Genomic DNA, 27,192 nt, shown 5'->3' with positions numbered 1-27,192 from the left:
TTTTACACACATGCCTTATCTTAGCTGACCCTGTGGAATAGATATGATCCCCAGTGCAGATGTGGAAATGGAGGTACAGAGAGTTCGGTGAGTTTCCCAGAGCCGTCCAGCTGGCACAGTGGTGCTGGGCCCCAAGCCTTGGCCTTCGGCTTCTCTGACTCCAAATTCTGCGCTCATTCCTCTCCACGGGACTCCCTTGTGTTGACACTTTCTACTTCTAAAATGCCTACGTCGAGAAAAACAACTTTCAAATTGGTCCCAACTCCTGTGTTTTCAGCCCTTGGAGACAGCCCCTCTGCGGCCGTCCCTCTCTGGCCATTTGCCTGCTCTAGGCCTCCTGCCCACTTCAGTTCTGCAAAGCATCTGGGCCCTGATTTCACCCAACTGAACAGGACTGGGCTGGTTCACCCTGTGACAGTGGGTGAATGTTTCCAGGAAGGACTGAGGTTGGGGGGGAATGAGAGCCCAGTTCTTTTTAAAAGAACTTTAATCCCCAGTCTTTGATCATGGCACACAGGACCCTTCATGATCTGGCCTCTGCCCACCCCTATGCCCAGTGTGGTTCTTAAATAGCTCAGCGTTTCCAGAAAGCGCCACGTGCTTCTACAACATTTGCACACAATGACCCCTTAGATCTTTCTTTGCTTGTCCACCTCCTAAGCTGTTCTTCAAGATGTCCCAGAATGACCTTCTCCTCCAGGAAGCCCCCCACCCCACAGCTCCCTTCTGCTCCCTACCCCGTCCTCCATCAAACATCCATCATGACAAACATCAGAGCAGATGCCGGGGCTGCCCACACCCGCCCCCCCGGCCCAGGTCGCTCCGCCTGGTTGCTGCACCCATCCTCCAGCCGCTGAGGGTGATGGCTCCAAGGCCTCGCAGCCATCCCAGCTGTCCTTTTGTGTGGAGAATTGCCCTTGGCTGACAGGAGCCTCCTTGCTAGGGAGGTCACCACCCCCATACGCCAGCAGCCAAAGCCTGAAAGGGGAGTAGAAAAGGCCAGTCCCTTTGACCCAAGGGGAACCATTCCGCGGTGCAGGTGTGTCCACCCCCCCGCCCCTGCCAGCACACATGCGCCCTCTGGACTAGGTCCAGGCTAGACTGACCTGAGGCTTCCTGCTCAGCAATGACCTTCTTCACTCCTCCCTCAGGGGTACCTTCCTTCAATAAACCCCAGATTCCTGCTACCACATCCCACTGTGATGAGCAGTTTTCTTATTGTGTCCCAGACCACACTCTGTGCTCCCCGAAGGCAGGGATTTATTGCTTTATTTTGGTGGCCTCACCTCCTAGTTGGGGACCTGACAGAGAGCAGGTGCTCTGCGTTGAGTTCTGTCCAGTTTCTGAGCTTCTGTGCGTCCCGGTCTTCCCATCTCTGTCTCCCCCGATTCCTTTCCTCCAGGACCCTCTCCTAACTGGGCCTCCCTCCTCTCTTCCTCCCCTACCCACCAAGTGCCAGATAGATCCCTGCCCCCGCCATCCTGCCCCTTGCAACTTAGATTTGAAGGAAAGAGACTGGCAGAGCTGTAGAGTGGGTGGGGCCGGGGTGGGGGCAGCTATGCACCTCCCCCTGCCCCCCCCACCCCCAGGGACTGGGCAGCAGGAGGCTGTTGGCAGAAAGCATCCTCGGCCCCCCGGTTGGGCGGCTGCTCCAACTGCTGCTCTGGATTTCCCCTCATTTGCTTTCTGTGCTTCTTCACTTCATAAACGCTTTAGGAACCAAGGTGCTCCCACTCTTTTTCATTCGTTCCCACCCACTCACAGCACCAACCCCTGTCACCAGAGGAATGTCTTGCCTCTGAGGCTCACTAACTTTCCAGGCAGCATCCAGCTCACACAGCAGCTGAGTGAGTGCGGCATCAGCGGCCCGGGAAGGAGGGCACGCGCAGCTGATCGGGTGGAGCACGTGGGTGTCGGTGGAGGCCTCCTCCTGTTGCACAAAGCAGAGGAGCAGGGGCCAAATCCATCCCAGAGGCCCGCCCTGGGAGGGCTCATCTCACCTAATTCCCCACACTCAATCGTGCACTGTTTTTGCTGCCCCACCTCCATTCTCCTCATATCCCTCTGCAGCCCCAGCAGCCCCTGGGCTTCCAGCAGGTAACTTGTGTGTGGGGGGAGGGGGCGGAGCTTAGCAACTGACCCCAGTAACCATGATGATTGGTCCAGGGCTGGGCAGGTGACCTGTCAGAGCCAATGTGAGGCATTGAGACTCAGGTTCAAAATTCTGGGACAAAGGTGCTCACTCCTTTTACCTGGACTTGAAACTGGAGAGGATGGGGGGATTAGAGCTACTGGCTCCAGGTTGCTACCAGGTGAAACATGAGACTGAAGCCATCCCTGCTGAAGAAAGAGAGAGAAATGATAAGAAACTGAGTCCTGATTATATCCTGGAGTCCTGAGTCCAGCCATACCTGAAGCTGCATTAATACAAGGACTTTTGGACTTCTGTAGCTCAATATACCCCTTTACTTAAGTCAATCTGAGTTGAGTTTTTTGTCACTTTCTTGTTGAAAGAATTCTAATCAATACAGGTATTTGCTACCCTATTTAGCTAATTCTAAGATATACATTCTTTCTGATTGTGTCCTGATGGAGACATCATTGTTTGCAAATGTGAGAAATTGAGCACAGCTGCCTTTATTGTCTTGTCTTCATCTGATTTAGATGCCCTGTTTGTACTGCACGTATTGCATTTAGTGCTATTTAAAATGTCTTCGAAAAGATCATAGCGTGATTCAGCATTTGGATAAAAAGTGATGATGCAGAAAGACAGGGATATGGAGCAACAGGGGGTGAAACTGATACCAGTGAAACAAAGTTTTCTCTTTGGAGAGATGACTACTCTTCTCTTACAAAGCAAGAGCAAGTGCTTTGCAGAACCTAAGGCAGGAAGACAAACGAGGAGCAGGAGTTGTATTACATTTTGTTCCTAAACTGTGGGTAAAAAGATTGACTATCCACACCAAGCAATGGAGCCTAAGGCGGGAGAAATTGCCAATCTCACAGAAGAAATTAGAGGAATCTCCAAGCCAGGAGAGTTGCGGTGACAGGTTTATGGCTTGTCCAAGACTATCATTAAGACGTTTTGTCACAACGCAATTGGTGTGTTTTCTTTCTTAGTGGTGCATCTTATAACCACTGGCATATGTTGTTACTCCCATTTTGCAAAAGTGCTGTTAAAGTCACTTGCTCAATGGTTGGACCTAGAGATTGTCATACTGAGTGAAGTAAGTCAGACAGAGAAAGACACATATCATATGCTATCACTTACATGTGGAATCTAAAAAAACGGTACAAATGAACCTATTTACGAAACAAACTGAGTCACAGATGTAGAAAACAAACTTATGGTTACCAAGGGGGGGAGAGAGGGATAAATTGGGAGATTGGATTGACATATACACACTACTATATATAAAAGATAACTAAGGGCTTCCCTGGTGGCGCAGTGGTTGGGAGTCCGCCTGCCGATGCAGGGGACGCGGGTTCGTGCCCCGGTCCAGGAGGATCCCACATGCCGCGGAGCGGCTGGGCCCGTGAGCCATGGCCGCTGGGCCTGCACGTCCGGGGCCTGTGCTCCGCAACGGGAGGGGCCACAACAGTGAGAGGCCCGCGTACCGCAAAAAAAAAAAAAAAAAAAAAAAAAAAAAAAAGAAGATAACTAATAAGAACCTACCATATAGCACAGGGAACTCTATTCGGTGCTCTGTAATGACCTATATGGGAATGGAGTCTAGAAGAGAGCACATATACGTATGTATGGCTGATTCACTTTGCTGTGCAGCAGAAACTAATACAACATTGTAAATCAACTATACTCCAATAAAAAAATTAATTAAAAAAATTTTTAATTAAAAATTAAATGCAAAATAAATAAATAAATAAAGTCACTTGCTCAAGGTCACAGGCTAGATCTGAACACCATGGACCTGACCATTATGTCACACACATCCCCCCACCCTGGGAGGGCCCAGGTTCCCACTGGTCAAGGAGGGTGTGGAACTGGGGACACTTCTGCCATCCCTGCCCTGCTGTCTGAGTGCCCTGGCCTAGGCTGGATGGCGGGAACGTAGAATCAGGTGGTTCCCCTGTCCTGGCCTTCAGTACTGTTTGATCTCTAACTGAGTTCACTAGCTCAGCCCTTAGAAGGATCTCCTGCTCCCAGATGAATTTTTGTGTCTACAGTCTGAGTAGCACCAGTAGGCTGTGCCTGTGTTACCGACCAGGGTTCTGGGCCTTCCCCAATCAATAGAAATTGACTAGAGGCCACAAGAAATTCAGGCAAGGCTTTATTGGGGCCCCTGCTTCAGCAGGGGGTGGTGAGAACTAACAACAGTTTCCCTTGCTTGCTTGCTCACTGAGAGGGGGAAAGCTTGTTTCTTATATGGGGTGAGGGTAGGGGTGTGTCCAGGGGTCGGGCCGGAGGGGCGGCTTAGGTGTTTTGCCCACCCCTTAGGTGGTGGTGTGTGCAGGGGCATGTGCGGTACCTTGCTTTTGCCCTCAACACCCTGTTTCTGCTCCAGGCTCTTCAAAAGTGGCGGTTGGTTTTTTTGGTCTCTGTAACTTTTGGGTCCAGAATTTGCCCCAACTGCGCATGCGTGCAGTTACTTTTGGTCCCATACATTTTCTTTGTATTTTGTTGCTCCAGGAAAGGTGTGTCCAGGTGCAAGCATTGCAGCACTGCAGCAAAGGGTCCCAGGTCCCAGCAAAAGGTCCCAGGTCCCAGCCTGTCTCACTTGGATTGTAGTTTTTTCCTCCTCAAAGCATTTTTGAACATCTTTGCATAAAACAAGATTTCAGTAGAGATAACATTGTCATTTTTCATACACAAAGTAATAGGAACATTCCTACTAGAGTTATCTTTCTACTAAAGCCAATGGAAAAACAATAGATATGTGGGACTTCCCTGGCGGTCCAGTGGTTAAGACTCCCCACTTCCTCTCTGGGGTGGGGGGTAGGTGGTGTGAGTTTGATCCCTGGTCGGGGAACTATTATCCCGCATGTCGCGTGGTGTGGCCAAAAGAAAAACCAATAGATGCTTTACCAAGGGGTAGCATGGATGGTGATTCAGTTTATAGACTCTGGAGTCAGACTTGAGCTCAAAGCCTGTTCTTCCACTTACTAGCTGTGTGACCCTGGGCAGGTCCCTTAAACTCTCTGTTTTCTCATTTGTAAAGTTAGGAAAATAACAGTAAGCAACAGCATCTACCTCATAGAGATGTTGTGAGGCTCAAATGAGATAATATATATAAAGCCCCAGAGCCTAGCACGCATGCTAATTTATTTCACAACCCCGATGCAGCCCTGACCATGTACCAGCACTATTGTTTTCCTAGGACAATTCAGAGGACGGTTATGAGGATTAGATAAGTCAATATCTGTCAGGTATGAACCACATCTCCTAGACTCAGCATGGCCCAGTAATTCCTTACTTCCTTCTTAGCTCTTTTACACTTTTAAGAAGATACTTAGTATATTTTGCCCAGTGTTTTAAGCTATCTTTAGTGGGCATGTTGGTATGATTTTCCTAGTCCACCATGACCGGAAGTATAACATTTATTATTTACTGTCTTTCCCCATCCTCCGCCTTGCCCTAAATAAAATGTAAGCTCCATGAGGTAGAGGTTTTTGTCTTTGTTCTCTGATGAAACCCAAGTACCTAGACAAGCTTGTCTTGTAACAGGTGTTTCATGAATACTTGTTGAACCAGCAGAGAAAGGAACGGAATAAAACTGATTAGCCCGTGGAGGGGTGGGGTCCGTAACTGGTAGAGGTTAGGCCTGGACCCGCAGAGAACTAACCAAGCACAGGCCACGTGGCCCGGTGTTGTGCCTTGGAGGCTGGACTGTGGTGCCCGGGGGTATGGGTTCCAGTCCAACTCTTCCATTTACTACCTGTGTGACTTAATTACTTCGTCCTCCTCTGCCTCAGTTTCCAGCAACTCACTGAGGACTAACAATTTAACGTGTAAAGCAAAGGGGTCAGCACCGTGCCCAGGGAGTGGCATGTGCTAAGCAAACAGTTGCCATTCTGAGGACAAAGGACAGCAATGTTGCAGCATCAGGCCCTTACGAAGTGCTTACTTCTCTTCCTAGCCACACGGTGTCTTCCTTTTTCAGGGAGGGGCAAACGCAGCACCTCATTCACTCCTCTTTCAGGGTTGACCGCGTGGAGTGCTGGGGAGACACACGTTGCAGGGCTCCTGCCCTGGGCTGGAACCCTGCCTCCTGCTGTCTCAGCCCGGTTAATCCTCCCAACACCAAGGAAGGCCATCTACCTAGAACATTCTGAGACAGCTCCCTTCCCATCTTCCCCTAGGAGCTAATCTCAAAGATTTTATGGGTCTGTGATCCTGTTTTGGGTCCCTTTTTCCTGCAGCTCTAAAAGGCACTATTGGGGGTCAAGAGAGGTGCAGCAAGAGAGCTTATTCTGACTCTTTGGGAGAGAGAGAGACACTGTAAAATTTGAGGGCTGTCAAATTTAAGGGCTTCTTCCTTATGAGTTTGGACAGAACTCTAAGAAGTGAGGTTTGATCTTGGAAGGAGTGTGTGTGTTTGCTTCAGAAGTTTTCTAGACAATGTGCACCTGAAATTCTCACACAGGTGGACTGAAAGCTAAGAGGAGACCTGACCTGAAAGGTACCCACCTGCTCTGGACCATCCTTAGAGCCCTCCCAACCCCGCTTTCTCCCCAGACTATTCTGCAGGCTGCCGACTGCAAGTGCTTGTTATTATTTACTCAGTCAGTGAACAGATATTTACTGAGCACCTACTATGGACCAACTCAGACTTGGAGAAGTCTGCTGCTGGAAGGAGGGGGCATAGATCTCCACAGAATTTCCTAAAAGACAGGTGGGGACTTGCTTTAGGGCAGTTGGGAAAAGCGCCTTTTGAGAGGAGACAGAACCTGGGTGATGCAATAAAAGTCATATTTTAAGGCAAGAGAAGAAAAATTTAAACAAAGTTTTTCTCTGCTCGTTTGGGCCTCCTTCCTCCCCTCTAGTGGGCACTAGGCATCTGCATTATGTATTAACCAGACCTTCCCCACAGCAGAAACACCCGCTAAGCCATCAAGATCAATTTTTCTTCTTCTGGCACCAGCCATGTAACTCCTTAGAAGATGACATTATTTACTTACAACCTTATTAATGTTGCTAGTTCTATTATCTATATTCTGCCTATCTTACAAGATTATTTTTTCTTGTATTACCAAATGTGTGACTGAGCCTCCAATAAAGTAATGATGACCAGGTGACTTGGAACAATTGGCCAAATATATAGTTCTATAAGATCAATGATTGTCACAGTGTAACTCTAGCTATGGGAAGAAGCAACAAGAGGGAACCATTTCCTGGACCACAACAAACTAGTAAGACAGGTGGTTCAGAGGCTTCTGTTGACTGTTAACAGAGCCTAGTCCAGTAATAACACACTGAGTGGCCTGTCAATGAAATCCTCGCCCAGCCTGGGAATGAGCATTCCTGGTGCCATGGGACAAACTGGTCATGAAATGCCTCCCAAACCTTGATTGAAATTAATACTTAAAGGGAAAGGATTATAAAATAAAGTATGTTGCCCACCATCCAGTTCTATAAGAATCAAGTCATTAGCCACTGCAGTTGCTGATATACAATACACCCTGCAAGGAATTCAGGGCGAAGATCAGGATGAGGCATTTTGTGTTCTGGGAAAACTGGCAGAACTGGACCTCGGTTAGATAGATATTTTCAGGAGAAAATGTTAGGAACCCAGTTTCTTGCATCTTCTCATACTTAGAAAAGCACTAAAACCATTGACTAAGCTCTCTGTTCCCCGAGAAGAGTGGTAACCTGCCAGGATGTGTGCTTGATTGCTTGCACCCCCTTTGTCAAAATCACAATATATACTGCCCCACCCCCCTTACCTCTTCAGAACAGTCCTCAGAGCTTTTTTTTTTTTTTTTTTTTTTTTTTTTTTTTTTTTTTTTTTTGCGGTATGCGGGCCTCTCACTGTTGTGGCCTCCCCCGTTGCGGAGCACAGGCTCCGGATGCGCAGGCCCAGCGGCCATGGCTCACGGGCCCAGCCGCTCCGCGGCATATGGGATCCTCCCAGACCGGGGCACGAACCCGTATCCCCTGCATCGGCAGGCGGACTCTCAACCACTGCGCCACCAGGGAGGCCCCCTCAGAGCTTTTTGAAAGACTTCTTCCTGCTGGGTTATAATCCTCAGGTTGGCTCCAATAAAATTCTCCATTTCTTTCTTAGGTTGGCCATTGATTAATTTTTCATCGACCTGATGATGGGAAGTCAGATTAGAAGCTGGAGGTACCCCTGATGGGGGCCCTCTTGGGAAGATTCCATTACTTAGGCCCCTTCCCCTGGGACTCTGGAACAAAACCTCCTCACTCCGGGATCACTGGGGTCTCTCTGTGCCTGGCAGGTTGAAGTAAATTTCAGGAGGCACGGCCAGCCCTTGCCCCAGCTCCACAAAGCAACCACTCAGCTTCTCAGGAATGTGATTGTAATGAAAAAAATGTTGCCTGCTCTTCCAGTTCTACAAGGATCAAGCCATTAGCCAATGCAGTTGCTCAGCCCACAGACAGTGTGCCCAGAGGGGAATTCAGGATGGGGAAAAACGGGAAACATTCTGTGCTTTGGATATACGGGGCCCCTAGATAGTTAAGATACACAATTAAGGGAAATTTTCAGTGACCCCAGATTCTTGCATCTTCCTATACATAGAAAAGCACTAGGGAGTTCCCTGGCGGTCCAGTGGAGGACTCGGGGCTTTCACTGCCTTGGCCCCAGGTTCAATCCCTGGCCCGGGAAACTAGGTAGGATCCTGCAAGCCACGTGGCCAAAAACAAAAGAAAGGAAAAGAACTAAAATCATCTACTTGGATGTCTTTCCTTTGTGATTAGCAGTTAAAATCATCTACTTGGATGTCTTTCCTTTGTGATTAGCAGTAATCGCTCTCTTTTTTTTTTTTTGCGGTACGCGGGCCTCTCACTGTTGTGTCCTCTCCCGTTGCGGAGCACAGGCTCCGGACGCGCAGGCTCAGCGGCCATGGCTCACGGGCCCAGCCGCTCCGCGGCATGTGGGATCTTCCCGGACGGGGGCACGAACCCGCGTCCCCTGAATCGGCAGGCGGACTCTCAACCACTGCGCCACCAGGGAAGCCCAGCGATAATCTTTTGATGCTTGACTACGTGTTTTTTCCAGCAAAAAAAGTTCCTCTATATCCTGGCTTCTCACTTACCTCTTCAGAGCAATTCCTCAGAGCTGTCTGAGAGGCTGTCTCCCGGGCTATAGTCCTCAGTAAGGTCCCCAAGTAAAACTTAACTCACAACTTTTACGTTGTGCCTTTTCCTTTCAGTAAACAGGGACATCACTGGAGATTCAAGGAGGGGTGACATCCCAGGATCCTCACTTTTCCCACTCCCCACTATGTTGCAGTGTAACCTGAAAATTCTTTTCGACCAGGCACTTAGGAGAATTCTGGTGTCTCAGGTCTTCTGGGGGACATGGGGCGAGGGGGTTCCCCTCTCCTCCATGTGAGTTTATCAAGGAATTTTTTTCCTGAACAAATAAACAGTGCTTCTCCCTAAAGGAATGCCAGTGAATATGGTTTCTCCAACTCATCACCATCGGATTTAGGCCACAGCTTTAGGTTCTTATTGTAATTCTCGTTAATCATCCCAACCCTTCAGTAAAGGCTGAACACACTGTGGTGTGGGAAAATAGACACAGGTGAGAGATGGAAGCAAGAAGCTCTGGCCTGGAGCCTCTGGGAGGGAGGCAACATGGCCCAGGAGTCCAGGCTCTGACCCACACCAAGGGGCAGGGTGGCCCCCAGCAGCGCTGGGAGTGAGGAACACACACAGTGAAGACTCCAGAGACCTGAGTGAATGTCCACTCCCCCACTGTGAGTCAGAGGAAGCTGCCCCATAGCCCAGCAGAGGCTGAAGGCTGTGACAACAGGCATGTTTAGTCCTCATTTTACACAGGACAAGATTGACCTTTAGGGACACTCAGTAATTGACCTGAGGTCCCCTGGCCAGCAGGGCAGAGCCAGGCTGGGAACTACACCTGCCTTTCCACCAAGTTGCCCTGCCTCTCTGTTCTGAGTTTCTTGCGAAGTGTCTGTTTCCTTACTGCTCTCACCTGGCCCGTTTGGTTCACCTGTAGGGAGTTGGTACCATGAGTGTCGTATGATCGATTAGCGTGACTCTCATCAGCATTTCTTCTGCTGCTGCTTTTTACCACACTCTGGTTTTCTGAGACTTGGGGAGCAGTGGGGCATCGAGTATCCCTGTCCATTCAAGCAAGACAAGATAATCACTTGAGAATGAATCGGTAGAATAGCAGCCCTCACGGGCATGTAAAACATTACTTCAGAACACTGTCCTAGTCAGGTAGGACTTTGTAGGGAGAGGAACCAGTACAATGGGATCCCCCAACTCAGAGCACAAACAGACCTCCAGCTAATTGCTAGAGTCCTTACCCACGCACCCCCCAGATTTGTGATTTGCCCCCTGCTGCGAAGGGCTTCAGGCATGGTTCATCCAGAGATGTGAATGATGTCCTGAGGACCCTGTCTCTCTCTCTCCTCCACTTTTTGGTCCTGCTTGTCATTGTTGGGCTTTATTCCCAAGTCTTCCCTTGCCACCTGACAACAAGGTGGCCACTGGCAGCTCTAAGCCTACCTTGTCTTTATGGCTTATGAAGTTAGAGGAGAAGACGGAGCATCTTTTCTTTTCTTTTCTTTTTTTAAAGCCTTTATTGAATTTGTTACAGTATTGCTTCTGTTTTTTATGTTTTGGTTTTTTGGCCGTGAGGCACGTGGGATCTTAGCTCCCCTACCAGGGATTGAAACTGTACCCCCTGCATTGGAAGGCGAAGTCTTAACCACTGGACCACCAGGGAGGTCCCCTAGAGCATCTTTTCTTAATGACTGGCAAGAGTCCCAGGGAGCACTCGGACTGGCCTGGTTTGGTTGCATCCCTCTTCCAGGGGCATGGAGTAGTTTGGCCAGAATTTGATTGTATTATATGAGATCTTTGGAGTAAGGAGCGGGGCTCAGATCCACTGAAAGCACACAGACTGAAAAATATTTCTAAGGAACAGGTCTGGGTTATTCCCCAGAAGGTCTACTGGGCTGACATCCACTTGACCTTCTGGGTGTCACCCCCTGGCAACATGGACACTGTTGACCAACCTGTTTCAGTCAGACTGCTTCTGGCTTCAAAGAACAATACAAAATTCAAACAAGCCTATAAATGGTGAGGAAATGTATTTATCAGGCCACACAACTGAAAACCCAGCATCAGATCAGCCTCCAGTGGTGACATAATCAGCTGCTCAATAAAGCTGGTTGGGGAAATGACGGGTCGTTTCAACAAATGGTGCTGGGACGATTGGACATCCACACGCAAAAAAAATGAATGTAAATGATTACCTCATGCGCAAAAATGGACTCAAAATGGATCACGGACCCAAACGTAAGAACTAAAACTACAACGCTTCTAAATGTACGAGAAAATCTTTGTAACCTTGATTTTAGGCAATGATTTCTTAGATATGACATCAAAAGCACAATCCATAAGAGAAAACTTATAAATTGGACTTCATCAACATTAAAAAATTTTTCAAAAGGCACCGTTAAAAAAAATGAAAGACAAGCCACAGAACTGGAAGAAAATATTTGCAAATCAAAAATCCAGTAAAGGACTTGTATCTAGAATATACAAAGAACTCACATAACTCAATAATAAGACATCCCAATAAAATGAGCAAAGGGTTTGAACAGATACTTTACCAAAAAATGATATGTGGATGGCAAATAAACACATAAAAAGCTCTTAAATCATTAGTCATTAGGGAAATGCCAACTAAAATCACAGTGGGATTTCATCACATACTCACTAGCATGGCAATAATCCAATGACTGACAATACCAAGTGCTGGTGATGATGTGGAGGGCTGGAGCCCGCATAGTCTACAAGTGGGAATGTAAAATGGCAAAACCACCTTGGAAAAGCGTTGGTAGTGTCTTTAAAAGTTAAACATATACACTTATCATATGACCCAAGAAGTCCCACTCCTAGGTATCTATCCAAGAGAAATGAAAATATTGTCTCATTATTCACAATTGTCCCAAACTAGAAGCAGTCCAAATGTCCATCAACTTGCAAATAGATGAACAAGTTATAATGGTTCTTTGGCAGATTATTATCCTCCAAATGGAATTTTTCTCTGAAAAGTAGTTTAGAACACTGGTTAAAGGACTCTGGACTTACTAGCTGCGTGTCCTTAACATATTTAGATTCCCTGAGCCTCACTTTTTTCACCTATAAAAACTGAAATATGAATACCTACCTCATAGAAGTAGAGTGAGAATTAAATGAGGGAATGTAGATAATGTGCCTCAAATAGTGCTCAAAACAGCTGTTTCTGGAGTATCAGTTTTACTTGAAGAATGAGGGGAAAGTCATATAATTTTAAAGGGAATTGATTTAATTATTTACTTTTATATGAAAACAAAAACAGATATCACACATATATGGTCATCTTATATACGGAAAAAGAAAATATATATATATATATATTTGACCCCTACCTCATACCATACCAAAAATAATTTCCAGAAGGATTGCACATCTGAAGCTAAAATAAATAAATAAGTAAAGTTTTTAGAACAAAACATAGAAAAACATCTTTCTGACGTGGGGATAGGCAGACCTTTCACAAACAGGAAATGAAAAGTGCTGATCATGAATGAAAAAAATATTAAATGAATTCTATGAAAACTAAGAAGCTCTATTCATCAAAAGACACCATTAAGGGAGCAAAAAGACAACCCCAAAATAGGATAAAATAGACAACCCAAAATAGGATAAAATATTCTCAATATATATATCTGATAAAGATCTCAAAGCCAGAATTTTAAAAGAACAACAAAACAATAAGGAAAAGATAGAAAACCCAAGAGAAAAATGGGCAAAGATTCAAACAGACACTTCACAAAAGAAGCTATCCAAATGCAGAATAAACATACAAAAAGGTTCTTAACTTCACGACTTTCCAGGGAAATGCAAATAAACTAGAGTATGATACTACTCCATTTGACTGGATAAAGTAAAAAGGATTAAAAATATTGTCTAGACAAAGATGTGAAGCAACAGGAACTCTCTGAATTCCAGTTGCTTTAGAAAGCTAACCAGCAGTACATACTAAAGCTGAAACTATGCCTCCCCTATGACCCAGCAAATGTATTCCCAGCAGACATGTAGGCAGGTGCATGTTTTTTTGTTTCAACAAAGATGAATTATCCTTGCATTTTAATGTTTGTTTTGCTGGTAATTAATTTTTATGACTTCAAAAGAGTGTAATATTAGTTAGTTATTGCTACAGTATTCTGCAAACCAAACCACTCTACAGTTCAGTGGCTCACAAATCTATAGTTCAGCTAGGAAGTTCTGCTGATCTTGGCTGTTGTAGGCATGTGTATGTTAACCAAACGACATGCATATAAGAATATTCATACCAGCACAGTGTGTAACAGCCCACACTGAAACAACCTATGTCAGCAGAATGGATAAATTTATTATAATAGATTTATACCGTGCAGTGAGAATGAAAAAACATCACACACGAGGATTATGGCTTAATCTCACTAACAGTTTTGAGCAAGATAAACCAGACTCAAAGTACTTTAGATTGTATCGTTTCAATTATATACAGAACAAAAATAGACAGAACTAATCTATGCTTTCAGACATCAAGATGGAGGTATCTTGGGGTGGCAGTGAACAGAGAGGGAAGGAGGTGGACTCTAGGGACCTGGTCTTGATTGGGTGCTGGTTAAACATGTGTGTTCGTTTGTGACATTCCTTCGAGTTGTACGGTTATGATATATACCTTCTCTGTACACTTCTGAAGTGTCTACACGTCAATAAAAGGAAACAGAACAAAACCAGATACGGATATATTAGGACATTGAATTCAAAATGTGCCTAAATAAGAGCCTTAAAGAAATTTCTCGCTTGCTGCAGGTCTTCTGGCTACTCCTGGCAGGGGATCTCTTTTCTACTAAGGTTCTTTGGTAGGAAATTCTGAAAGCACCGCTTCCATTTCCCATGGTGAGGTTTTGAAGGCCACCTTCAGGAATCCTCCACCCGGAGCTTCTCGAAGGGGCTGGGGTTCCAGGCTCCTGCACCAGTGCTATCAGGATTCTCGGGTGAAGCAAGTGAGGCGTGGCAGGACAAGTACACGGTCAGATCCTGTTTGTTCCATATTTTAAATTTTGATATTTTGTTCACCATGGGTTTTTTTTGCTATTAATTTTGTTCTTTTTGAAACATTATTTATCTTGATTATTGAGGTTTTTTTGGTGTCCACTTAAATTTTGTGTCTGATTCTCCTCACTGTACACTATGACAGCCTGGCCAGCTTTCACTTAAGAAAAAAAGAAAGAAAAAGCTCTGCTAGCTTTTATTTTTAAAGCAAAATCTTTATGCTCCACAAGCAGCAAGAACTTAAAAATTTTTTTTTAATTTTTTACTTTCGAATTTTATTTATTTATTTTTTATACAGCAGGTTCTTATTAATTATCTTTTTTACACATATTAGTGTATATATGTCAATCCCAATCTCCCAGTTCATCCCACCGCAACCACCGCTCCCCCGCTTTCCTCCCTTGGTGTCAATACGTCTGTTCTCTACATCTGTGTCTCTATTTCTGCCTTGCAAACCAGTTCATCTGTCCCATCTTTCTAGATTCCACATATATGCGTTATTATAGATTATTTGTTTTTCTCCTTCTGATTGGAGTAAGAAGTTTCAACGGGGTTTCTCCTCTCACCATTTACGGGCGTCATCTAGGGAGTAAGGGAGGGGTTACTAACAGATCTTCACCACGAGGGGGCGCCAAAGAACAGTTTATAAAGCCGAACTCTCTGGTAATGGTGTCCGGCAGGCGTTCCCCAGCCTGGATTCCTTTTCTCTGACAAAAACCCATCCATTTTGTGAGTCTGCCTCTCTCTACGCGCCTGTCTCAACTAGGCTCCAAATACAGGAGCCAAATTCAATATAAGAGTATGCTTGGATTCTATCCCCAAAATACCCAAATAAGATATTTATATTGGCTGCAATGATCAGAAAGCCAAAATAAAATCCCATGGGAGTTTGAGCTGGTCAGACTTGTGTTTAAACCCTGACTTGTGTAATATGGGGCAAGGTACCTTGGTAGGGTGACCAGCCTTCTGGGTTTGCCTGGGGCTGTCCTGGTTTTAGCACTGAAAGTCCTGCAGCTCAATCTCTCAGTTCCTGCAAACTGAGAAGTTTGGTGACCCTACTCGCTTGACCCTCAGTTTTTCTGATCTGTAAGATGGACATTATGTCAGTACCTACCATTGGGAGAATTGAATGAGAGAATGATATACATAGTAGGTGCTGAATAAAAAACTAGCTTAGTTTTGTTACCGAGTAATACTGCAGTTGGTTGCAGGCGTGGCCTGAGTTCCTATGAAACCATTTAAACAGAGCCCTAGCATTTTTATCACCCTGCTCATGCATTCAATTCAATTACAATATTTGCTGAGTGCTTATCAAGAAATTGTTTGCAGTTTAGCAGTTATGAGCACATTTTTTCAAATAATTGACACTTCTCAAGGATGTCATGATCTTTAGGGGACAAGGAAAGACATAAAGTGTTTACAGAGTAGAGGGAAAAAAACAATCCAAGGCCACTGCCAGCACCCTGTGGGTCCTAAATTCCTCTTGTCTGGAAAACAGTAGTGGTCTCCTAACTTATCTTCCCAGCCCCATTTCAGTTTCCCTCCAATCCAATCAACTAACTACCAGGTAACTCCTCTTAAGACACAGTTTGGATCCTGTTTTCAAAAGCCCAATCAATACCCACCTCGCCTTGGCATTCTTTACTTTTTAAAACAGGGACTCCACCGAGGCTTGAAAGCCTTATCTCTCAAACAAACCAGACTAATCCCTTGCTCAAATATGCCCCATGTTTCCCTTCCTCCATGCAGTGTTCCCTAAGCTGGAGGGCCCCACCTCATTACCGCCTATCAGACATAAACTCCTTCACGTGATCTTACTGGCTTTCCACCAGACACAAGCTCTCCCTTCTCTTATTTCATTAATACCATCCTTACAGCATTGTTCATATTGGTGCCATTTATAGACCCTTGATTGCAGGCAAGGATTGTCTATTTCACTTTTTAATATCTCCTCTAGTTCCTTGTGTGTAGGCAACAAATGTTTGTTGAATTTCAGCCAGAGTTCTCATTTTAGTATCTGTACCCTGGCTTTGCTAGTTTTTAGCTGTGTGATATCAAGTTACTTAATTAACCTCTCTGTCTCAGTTTCCTCATCGAACAATGTGGATCATAACAGCACCCACCTTGGGGTTACCAAAAGAATGAAAGATGACAATGCACTCAGAATGCTTAGCATTGTGCTTGGCACACTGGAAGCTATGGATTATCAGAGAAGGGAAAGATCCATTTAGGCTGGAGGAATAGTGGAGGGCTTCCTGGAGGAAGTGGAGTGTGAGCTGGGATATAAATAAATAAAGATAAAAGAGAAGACATTTAGGCAGAGGGACCAACCTAAACAAAGACTTAAGAAGGAACAGGAAAGAGCAAGATGTGCTGAGGATAAGGCAGATCAAGATCTGGGAAATGGGAGTTCCCTGGTGGTCCAGTGGTTAGGACTCAGCACTTTCACATTCAATCCCAGCTGGGGAACTAAGGTCCCACAAGTTGTGCAGTGTGGCTTAAAAAAAAAAAAAAAAAAAAAACACCTGGAAAATACCTTTCGAGAGATTCCCCAGGAAGAGAGACAATGAGGAAAAGGACAGGTGGAGTAAATCTTCCAGGAGTATGGATTAGCAGGTTGGAAGGAGGGGAAATCAGCCTCTAGCGGTTTGCTGAAGGCTTCTGTCATTGGGTTTGTGCTTTTCAGCAACGACAACAAAATTAGAAGTGGCCAGTTAGATGGGTGAATCCAACTTGCAGCAAAGGATGGAAATGGACACAATGACAACTACTGCTAATTATTAGCAGGGTTAAGCCTAAAACCCCATATTTGTGTTAAATAATTAATTAAAGATGTATAAGAAAGAGTGAATTTGGCTTAGTAGCAGATGGTGGGGAAAAAGCATTAAAGGAAAGAGGGTGGAAAGGATTGGTTACAAAGTCATTTTGAGCCAGAAGGTCAGGGTAGCCACTAAACTTGCTAACGCAATCTCATAGTGTACTCATGGATGTAGGGGGTCAGGTCAAGGACGGCCAAGGTCTCACTGTACTCTGTAGTGTTCTGATCACACCTGAGTATTTTAGGTACTCACATTTTGGTTGCAAGGAACAGAAACCCAAGAGGGAAGGGAATGAATTGGCCCCCCAGTGTGACTCAAGTGGTGCCCCTCCCAGATTTCCTTTTAAAAAAAATAAAAATTTATTTATTTGGCTGTACTGGGTGTTAGTTGCAGTATGCAGGATTTTTTTTTTTTTTTTTAAGTTGCAGCATGCATGTAGGATCTAGTTCCTTGATTAGGGATCAAACCGAGGCCCCTTGCATTGGGAACGTGGAGTCTTAGCCACTGGACCACCAGAGAAGTACCTCCTCCCAGGGTTTCTTTAACAGACCAGTTCACCCATCCCCCAGCTGCTGTATTGGTAGCTAAGGGTTCCCAGATGCCCCAAATTCCGGAGAATTGCCCTCCGCTGAAGGGAGCGGTTTTGGTGAACTTAACCCCGTCATGACCCATGGCCAACGGCTGAGAGATACTGCGGCGATAGCCACGTGGTATGGTTTATGTTCCAGAGCTCTCTGCTGTGGATCAGGCCAAGGTAGGATTTGAGCCTTTCCTGGCTCTTTCCCTTTCCCTGTCCTGGTCAACTTCCTCCGTTATAGGTTTTTCCTCCCTCAATAAATCCCATTCACTGGACCTCTCTTACAGGCAGTTTCTAAGGACCCTGACCTAAAACAACTATGAAATCAAACAGCCAAAAAATAGCTGGATCCAGGATCTCAGAGTCATCACCCCTTGTGGCCTTTATCGGTATCTCAGCTCTGATAGTTTGTTGGTTCTCACACCGGTTTTATGCTCAAGCAAGTTCTTTCCTGTGGTCTCCCTGTCAGCTCCAGGTGCAGAGCTGGACAGTTCAGCAGCCTTAGTGCAAAAAGAGCTTCTCTCCCTCCTAGTAGTTCCAACCAAGAGCCCAAGACTCATTCCAATTGTACTATCTTGGGTCACATGTCTTTCTCTAAATCAGTCCCTGCAGGTGGTGGTGGGGAGGGGTGAACAGCGATTTGATTGATCAGGACTGGGCTGTGTGCCAGCCCCGGAAAGGTGAGAAGTCAAGTCAGCCCCAGGCAGCCAGCCATATAGATCAAGAATGGGGAGGAGTGGTTCCCCAGAGGAACTATGGGTCCCCTTCCCAGAAGAGAGAGGACGTTGGCTGGAAGGACAAAAATAACCCATGTCCCCGGTAGAGCCTGACAAACTGAAGATGTCCTCATGAAGTCATTGGGATAGTGGGGAACATGGAAACCATCATCTGAGGAATGGTGGCAAGAGAAAGAGACTTAATCCCTGTTATTTTGGGGGATGGGTAGAAGGTGTGGGAAAGGAAGCATACTCATCATCCTCAAATATTTGGAATGCTGTCATGACGAAGTGGGATTAGACGTGTTCTGTGTTATCTTTAGGGGATAACGTTAGCATTTAGGGCCAGAGATTACAGGGAGGCAGATCATATGAATACCATCTATATATGATATATGTATCATTCACACACACACACAAAATATATGTATACAATTTAAGTTGTCCTAAAAAAAGAACAGGCCTGTCTGAGAGCTGGTAAGCTTGCCATGTCTGGGAAGCTCAGTGGGATGTCACTCTTCCCATGACTAATAACATACGCCATGCTTGCCTCTCACCCTGGCTGTTTCATGAGGGCTGCGTCTAGGTAGACCCTATCTGGAAGGCTCCAGCCTGGTCTTGTCTTGGGGAAATTCTGCCCCACCCCAATAATTCTGACCAGCAGTGCTTTTGTCTCTGAGGTGTACCTCTGGGCCCTCTAGTTAGTCATGATGCTTGGGATATTCTGCCTGGTCACCTCAGCATGTGCCGTAACTTCGCCCAGTTTGGTAAGAGCACCCAGAGGGTACTATCTCTTTTGTCTTACTCCCTCGAGAAATATTTGTTGAATACATAATATATCAGGACTTTTGCGGAAGAATTCTTGCCTTGGGGAAAGGTATGTCACTAAGGGGCCACACGGATCCCTCCTGCGGAGCTACACAATTCTATGACCAGCTGTGACACTGAACTTGAAGCTGATGGATAGATGAGTAATTGGGAATACCCAAGGCCGCTTCAGCTTTTGCAGCTGTTGGAGGGGGAGAGGCACCCTCTCCTGCCCTTCCTCTGAGAGTTATACCAATGCCAGGCTTTTAGGGGAGAATAGGGGAGCATATTAAGAATTTACTCTGGAATGTAAAATGAGCTGCCGCTTTTCAGTTTTTGTGCCTTCACACTTCTCCGGCCTAAACCTGGACGAATGCTCTAGCCCCCTTCTTCCTGTAGCTACTGTTACTCCTCCCTCCTTACCCTGTCTGGTGACACCATCACCGGGAAGCTTTCGGGAAAACACTTCCCCCCCTTTCCACCCCGCCAAGTTGGAGTTATTTCGCCTTTTCTGGGCTCCCTCCCATTGCTGGGGGAGGGGAAGCAAGTGGCCTGCCTCCACCAAGGCACTTACCGCCGCGGACCTTGCTTTCCGTGTTTCTCTCTCCCTCTTAGCCCGCATTATTTCTCCTTGTTGAAGTCAGAGACCAAGTCCCTGTGTGGCCTCTGCGCCTAACGCAGGAGTCCCGCGCATGCACACACCCCCATCCCCCCAACCGCCCCACACCCCTTCGCTACGTGCGGAAAAAAGTAGGACATCAATCAGCGTTTTAGAATTTTAGAATTGCAAGAGTCGTCGGGAGTCGTGTAGTGCAGTCCTCCCTTTTACAGAGGCTCTTCCTGAAGTCTCCTGATACAAGCTTTTGGGTTCATTCAGCCTTTCCTTCTTGAAGCCCAAAGCACTTTTGCTGTTAATGACCTCAACATCCTGGGCGGGTAAAGGAGGGGCAGGTAGGTGCCGGTATCCTCCCTTTTACCGTAGGGGAAACTGACTCAGGGAAACGAGACGGCGGGCTCCTGCGGGGCGGGGGCTGTAACTGGAATTCAGGACTCCGGGCCAGGGCGGAATTTATTGTGTCTCCTTTTGGGAAGCGTGAAAGTAAGTAATCGATTTATGAGCCCCAGGCGGGGACCCTTCAGGCCCCTAGAAGGATTGTCATGGGGTCGGGAGGATTAATGCACTAAGCGCTCGCGGCATTGACCCTTTGGCAACTTAGCAAGGTCTGGCAGGGTCCACCGCCCTTCCCGTGACTGGGTGACCAATGGGCTGCGGCCTCTTTAAGGCCCCAGCGCCCCGCCTCCGGCTCGTCTCCGACCTCCTCGCTGCCACTCCGCCAGTTCCAGACTTCCCTCGGCAATGAGGTCATCTCCCTGCTGCCCATTGGCTGTGCTGGACCGTCAGTCACAGGAAGTCCCGCCGCCATCCTCGCCCGCCTCGTATCCCTCTTGTCCCCCCGCCCTCCCCTTAGTTCGCGGTTCCCGGCCTCCACGAGGCCTCTGATTGGCCAGCGCTGCTGTCACTTCTCCAGCGGGCGTTGTTGGGGGCGGGGGGCGGGAGGCGGGTGTGGTGGGAGGGCCCGCAGCTTCCGTGGCTGAGAGGAGCCGGCCGCTGCCGTGTCTGTGGTGTCCGCGGCGGTGGCGAGAGCGATTGTCCCATCCTTCCCACCCTCTCAGCTCCGCTCACTGCACGCCCTCCGCTCGCGCCGACTTCTCCGCAGCTCCGCGCGTCCCAGCTGGACGTTGAGCCTTGCGGGGAGACGCGCGCGGTGGGAGCCGGAGCGGGGACCGCCGCAGAGCCCGGGCCGGGAGGAGAGCGAAGCGGTGAGTGAGAGTCCGGGCAGGGGACCCCTCCCCCACCGCGGCCCCGCCCCGCCCGGAGCATCCTTTCTCCTGGCGACCCCGCCGCTCGCGCGCCCTCCGGGGGATCCGGCGGGGCCGGCATCGCGGCCCGGCCCCCTCCCCGCCGCCGCCCCGCTCCTCCGGGCCGGGGTCGCAGAGCCGGGGCGGGCGGCGCTGGGCGCGGCGGTGCACCTGTGCGCCGCCGGGCGGGCCTCGCAAGTGGGGAGGCACGGAGGTTCCCGCCCCCGCCGCATCCCGGGCGTTTCGTGACTGCAGGGACTGGGTGTCGGCTGCTTTCTCCGGGATCTTGTGCAAACCTTCAGAATCCATGTGCAATCCCAGGATTCCCAGGCAAGGGAGTCTCACCTGGACTTGTTGATGCCTGTGTAGCAACCTGAATGCTGCCAGGTGTAAGGGATCTGTTAGATTTGAAACTTTTCCCTCTAATGAAGTGTCTGTCAGGACGCCTTGATTACAGCCCCTACCCTGGGGGGAATGCAAGAGCATTGACCCGCTGTAGAGGTAGGGTTGGAGTTTCTGAGTCAGACTCTCAAACCTGCCATTGCTAGCTGTGTAATTTGGGGCCTCAGTTTCCTCATCTGAAAATTGGGGATAATAGTAGTATCTGTTATCGGGGGTCGTTTTGAGTATTAAATGAAATACTTAACATAAATTGTTTGACACAGCGCTTGGCCCCTTGTAAAGGCCCAAGAAATGTTTGGTTTTATGATGTTGAAAACCATGATAGACCAGCATGTGTGTGTAAGCACCAGCCCAACTTGGCTTTGTCAGGATTTCTCTGTTTTCTCCCTGTTATGCAGCATAACTAAAGGGCAGTTTGGTGGCCAGTTAACTGCTTACCAGCCTATACTTGGCATGAAATATGTGTAGACAGGAATGTGAAGTACGTCACTTAACTGTGGTAATGAAATTACACCCAGCTTCATGTATTTTTACACACTTTAAAATCCATAAGATGTCTGAAATGCCAAGTTGACAGTTTTTGAGCTCTTTTCAAGGTCTTTTCCAGCTGAAGCCAAAGCCTGTAATAGAGTCTTTATTTTCAATAAGAAGTTAAATTTATGTGTCTTACTTTAGAAGACCCCCCAAAACTCCACATTTTACTTATGCGGTTTTACTGTTGAAAAACAGCCACCTCCCAGGGTTGAGGTGGTACAGCCAGCTGGCCCACAGCCCTATGACTGCAGGGTGGGGAACCTTTGGCTGAAAGTTACTAAACTAAGTTTTGCCTAGTGTTGTTGGCATTTTTCACAGCGAATCAAAGGGCTTTATGATACTTAGTTTCTTAATGAAATGATTTAGAAAGAAGCAAACCATTACTGCTTTTTCAGAAACATGTGCAAAGAAAAACTGGCTGTAATGTAGTTGTAGCATTTGCTTCAGTTCTTTGCCAATAACTGTTAAGAAGAGCCCCTGTTTAAAAAGGCTTCCAAAAGTCACATCCATTCGGATAAATTTTTTATTTAGAGTGAAATCATGTGAGATGGAAGACGAATATGTATCCCATAATCCAGAAGTATTTACTGCAGACTTTCCATGTCCTGAGTGCTCCTGAGTGCTCTGAGGAAGGGATTCAAAAGAAGTACAGAACAGCATCTCGGCCCATAAAGGGCAAAAGCATAAAGTTCAGTCACTCAGTAGTGATTATGGGTATTGCTTAAGTAATGACTTCGTTCATTAATTCAGTAAATTTTTGTTTCATGCCTGTAATGTGCCAGGTGTTTTTCTAAAAGCTGAGATTATGAAAATGAGTGTGGTATATGTTCCCTGCTCATGAGGAGCTCACAGTCTAGTGGGCGAGTAAGAAAGTGACAGATAATTGTAACACACTGACATAAACTCCAAGTACAAACCCAGAACTGTATGGGAGAGTCAAAGGAACTTTTCCTTTGGACTTCACGGAGAAAGTGGCCTTTGAGCTGAATCTTAACTCATTAGATAAAGGAGAGGAAGATCATTCCAAACAGAAGTAATTGAGCTTGAAAAGATTTCCTGACAACTCTTCGGACCATGGGTACAAGCCCTAGAGAAGGGGAAAGAAACTGACATTCCTTGATGCCCACTATGTTACAGGCATCAAGCTAAGCTTTTAATGCATTGCTTAATCCTCACAATAACCCTAAGAGGTAGATTTTACCTCCACTTTAGGATATGGAAACTGAGGCTCAGGGTAGTTAAATAATTTGTCTAAGGTTGCACATTAGTGACAGAGCCAGGACTTGAATCCCTGACTTTAAAGTGTAAGCTCTTTTTCTTTTAACACTCTGTTTTGTAGAAATACTAAATATACAATGAGGTGAGAAAGTTCCACCCACATATATCATTTTACTGCTTGTGTTACAGATTGCTTTCTGTGAAATAAATGTTTCACATTTGATTAATTGATTGAGTGTTTGGCTGTGTTGGGTCTTCGTTGCTGCACGCGGGCTTTTTCTAGTTGTGGCGAATGGGGGCCACTCTTTGTTGCCATGCGCGGGCTCTAGGAGCGCCGGCTTCAGTAGTTATGTGGCACGTGGGCTTAGTAGTTGTGGCTCGTGGGCTTAGTTCCTCCACGGCACGTGGGATCATCCCGGACCAGGGCTTGAACCTGTGTCCTCTGCGTTGAAAGGTGGATTCTTAACCACTGCCCCATCAGGGAAGTCCTCATATTTGATTTAGAGGTGCTAGGGCTTATATAATAAATAAAGGCTGTTTTTATCAAATGATATTTATTTTACCCTTATAAATGTGATATTTTCTAAAACTAAGTTTTTCTAAAAACTGTGGCCCATGAAAATATTCAGTGAAAATGGAGGACATTGAGATATACAGATCCTATGTGTGGCACTTTACAAAGTAGTTAAACAGGTGTGGACTTTTCTTGAGGCTGCAGCTTAAATATTTATTTAAATGTAAAGGAAAAGCATATGCAGACATACGGCCAATGACACGGGTTCGAGCCCTAGTCCTGGAAGATCCCACATGCTGCAGGGCAACTAAGCCCCTGCACCACAACTACTGAGCCTGTGCTCTAGAGCCCGTGAGCCACAACTACTGAGCCTACGTGCCACAACTACTGAGCCCGTGTGTCTAGAACCCATGCTCCGCAACAAGGGAAGCCACTGCAATGAGAAGCCCGCGCACCACAACGAAGAGTAGCCCCCACTCGCCGCAACTAGAGAAAACCCATGCGCAGCAGCCAAAACATAAATAAATAAATAATAATAAATAGATAATGAAAGGGGTGAAAGTTTTTGAATACTTAATTTTTACACGGGGGAAACTAGAATTTTGAAGTCATATTATTGAAGATGGTTGTATTGTATTTAGAGAGACCACCACGGCAAGGGCATATACTGGACTGTAAGCTCCATAAGGGCAAGGATGTTTGACTGTTCTGTTCCCAGCTTCAAGAGCAGTTTTGGGACATAGCAGATGCTCAGAAGTTTATTTCAGAAAGTCTTTGAAAGAGAAAAGGGAGGACATTGATGGAGTACAGATGAAGTGCTTGAGGCAAAGGGAATAGTTTATAAATGATACATTTTGGAAGAAAAGGAACAGCTGACAAAGGGAATAGTCTGCTGACACAATTCAACAAATATAGGCACTGTTTATTTCTAAGGCTTAATGGAGTTTTGAGAATCAAGGAAACAGTGTCTACTCTGAAGGAGCTCACAGTTTTAGAGAGTAGGTATCTGCTATTAGCTATCTACTGCTGTCTATTGCCATGTAATAATTACCCCAAAAGATAGTGTTTAACATGGCAGTAAACATTTATTACCTCTCACAGGTTCTGTGATTCAAGAGTTAAGGAGCAGTTCGGCTGAGTGGTTTTAGGCTCAGGGTCTCTCTAGAGATTGCTGTAATATGTCAGCTGGGATTGCCGTCATCCAGAGGCTTGACTGAGGCTGGCAGATCCTCTTCCAAGGAAGTTAATCAGATGGCTGGCAAGTTGGTGCCGGCTGTTGGGGGAAGTCTCAGTTTCTCTCCATGTGGGCCCCTCCACAGAGCTACTTGCTTGCCCTCATGGCATGGCCGCTGGCTTCCCTCTGAGCAAGTAATCCAAGAGACCAAGCTACGCTGTCTTTTATGCCTTAGCTTCAGAAATTACACACCATCCTTTCTCCAGCATTCTGTAGGTCACACACTGAAGGAAAGGACTACACAAGGAGGTAAGGAACATTGGGGGCCAACCTGGAGGCTGGCTAGCACGGCGGGAAGCGTAGAAAAAGCTAAGTGTTGAAAGAAAGCGCAACATGCTGTGGGAGGGGAGGGGAGGACTCAGAGGAGGGAAAGATCACTTTTGGGATGATAAGGGAATTGGGAAACATTTCATTCTTCTAACAGATATTCACAGATATTTATTGTGTGCTTACTGTGTGCCTTCCACATGGTAGGGTAATTTGTGGAAATGGACACTGAATTAGGGCCACATGAAATGTTTTAAGTAGTCTAGGCCAGCATTGACACTAAGGATAAATGTTGGATCTTTATGTGTAAGGTGAAGGTGGAGTCATTTTTCTGATGTTGAAGAGAACAGTAACTTATCAGGGTGATAGACAAGCGGTTACAGAGCGTAGGTAGTTAAGAGAATGAATACTAGAGCCAGACTGTCTGGGTTTGAATCCTGGCTCCACCACTTGCTAGCTCTGTGACCTTGGGTGTGTGACTGTGATACTTTTGCTACTTTATCTTCTTAGTGACTCACTAACTGTAAAATGGGGATAATAATGGTGCCTGCTTTATATTGCTGCTATGAGGATTAAAGAAGTTAAAAATATGCCAGGTTCTTGGAACAGCTTTACATTCATCATCATCATCATCATCATTTTTTGGCAGTAGCCTAGAACTGACATGGGTGAGTGAGGTTGGAGGGAGAGATGAATGGATGTAAAATGATGTGAGTATTGAGTAGGAGCCGTTTAAATGTCAATCACTGCTGCTTCAGCATCAGTTTTTCCAGTTCAGATATCTACATCCAGATAAACTTTATTTCTCCAATTAGAGTGAAACAGTGGTTTTATTAGTTGAACTCCACAGTTAAAACAAGACCTCAGAAGGTGCACAGTTTTCTGTTAAGGGTATCTCATACCCTCTTATTGTCCCTGTAAATTTCTGGGCCCTCTGTCTGCAGAATGGGTTTAGCCAGAAGCAGTCCTTAAAGTTGCATATGCTTCAGAAGAGCTTAGAGGTGGAACTAGGTGCCATAGCAAAAATACCTAGAATGAGAACTTTTGTGACTGAATCACAAAAGAATCTGCAGAATTCTTAAAAACATTAACTATACCACTTCTATGGAGAGGGAAGATAATTGAACTCCATGTTGCTGCAGGTGTTGAAGAAGAAATTGGGTGAACTGCCAGGGTGTCTTGGGTAGAGCTAATTGCTTAAGTTGCCTTCAGTTCTGCGGTTTTAGTGACTCAAGTCCAATTCTCATTGTTTAGTTGAATGGAGGCACTGAGAAGTGGTTTGAGGTTCCACAACAATCTAGTGGCTGAGCCTGGACTACTTCCTCACCCTTTGTTTAAGACCAACTCACATAGCAGTAATAAAAGGTCTGCAGAATCCTAGGAAGACTGAATGTTGTGAAAATTTCTTTTTTTTTTTTAAGTTTAAAAAAAAAATTAATTTTTTTGGGCCGTGTTGTGTCTTTGTTGGTGTGAGCGGGCTTTCTGTAGTTGCAGTGAGTGGGGGCTACTCTTCGTTGCATTGTGCGGGCTTCTCATTGCGGTGGCTTCTCTTGTTGCACAGCACGGTCTCTAGGCACATGGGCTTCAGTAGTTGTGGCACGAGGGCTCAGTAGTTGTGGCTCGTGGGCTCTAGAGCGCAGGCTCAGTAGTTGTGGTGCACGGGCTTAGTTGCTCCACGGCATGTCTTCCCGGACCAGGGCTCGAACCTGTGTCCCCTGCATTGGCAGGTGGATTCTTAACCAGTGCGCCACCAGGGAAGTCCCGAAAATTTCTTTTTCTTTTCTTCGGATACCATATTTTTGCTTTTGTGGTATGTCTGGTTCATTTGCTTCTTCACTCACTCTTGCTAATGTGCATTTAGAAATCATTTCCTGTATAAATGAGTGCCAGTAATGAGTAATTTGGGTAGTTCATTTGGAAACCCGTAGTGTATCCTCTGTTACTGAATTTGAAGATAGGTGGCTGTTTT

At 46.3% G+C, this 27,192-nt stretch overlaps 2 protein-coding genes across 2 annotated transcripts in view; one reads left to right on the top strand and one right to left on the bottom strand.

Annotated features, from left to right (window-relative positions):
• Positions 1-19,870, bottom strand: LOC309812468 (uncharacterized protein). The gene is made up of 4 exons (XM_082636260.1): positions 19,769-19,870; positions 8,175-8,271; positions 7,903-7,930; positions 1-226 (listed from the first exon to the last, which is right to left on the bottom strand). The coding sequence occupies exons 1-4, from the start codon at positions 19,814-19,816 to the stop codon at positions 16-18; spliced, it is 384 nt and encodes a 127-aa protein (XP_082492386.1). The 5' UTR covers positions 19,817-19,870; the 3' UTR covers positions 1-15.
• Positions 19,871-19,886: 16 nt separating this feature from the next.
• Positions 19,887-27,192, top strand: part of LOC309812494 (uncharacterized protein) — a gene marked incomplete at its 5' end in the record, with an annotated part of 88,815 nt that continues 81,509 nt past the window's right edge. The window contains 4 exons of the mRNA XM_082636296.1: positions 19,887-19,944; positions 20,177-20,293; positions 20,478-20,548; positions 20,664-21,015. Coding sequence (XP_082492422.1) covers positions 19,887-19,944; positions 20,177-20,293; positions 20,478-20,548; positions 20,664-21,015 — 598 coding nt within the window. The remainder of the gene's footprint in view (positions 19,945-20,176; positions 20,294-20,477; positions 20,549-20,663; positions 21,016-27,192) is intronic.

This window comes from Mesoplodon mirus, assembly GCF_964341445.2.
Source record: "Mesoplodon mirus genome assembly, chromosome: 11".
Classification (NCBI taxonomy): Eukaryota; Metazoa; Chordata; class Mammalia; order Artiodactyla; family Ziphiidae; genus Mesoplodon; species Mesoplodon mirus.
Note: the sequence above shows the minus strand (reverse complement) of the source record. Positions and strands in the feature narration are given on the sequence as shown.

Bases quoted from the DNA above. Each gene is read 5' to 3' on its own strand.
- LOC309812468 (XM_082636260.1), bottom strand. From the start codon at position 19,816: ATGCGGGCTAAGAGGGAGAGAGAAACACGGAAAGCAAGGTCCGCGGCG. The intron at 7,931-8,174 runs AAAAAGCTCTGA...AAAAAAAAAAAA, and splicing joins CCAGCAGGAAGAAGTCTTTC to AAAAAGCTCTGAGGACTGTT. The intron at 227-7,902 runs GTAAGGGGGGTG...TTCTCGACGTAG, and splicing joins CTGAGGACTGTTCTGAAGAG to GCATTTTAGAAGTAGAAAGT.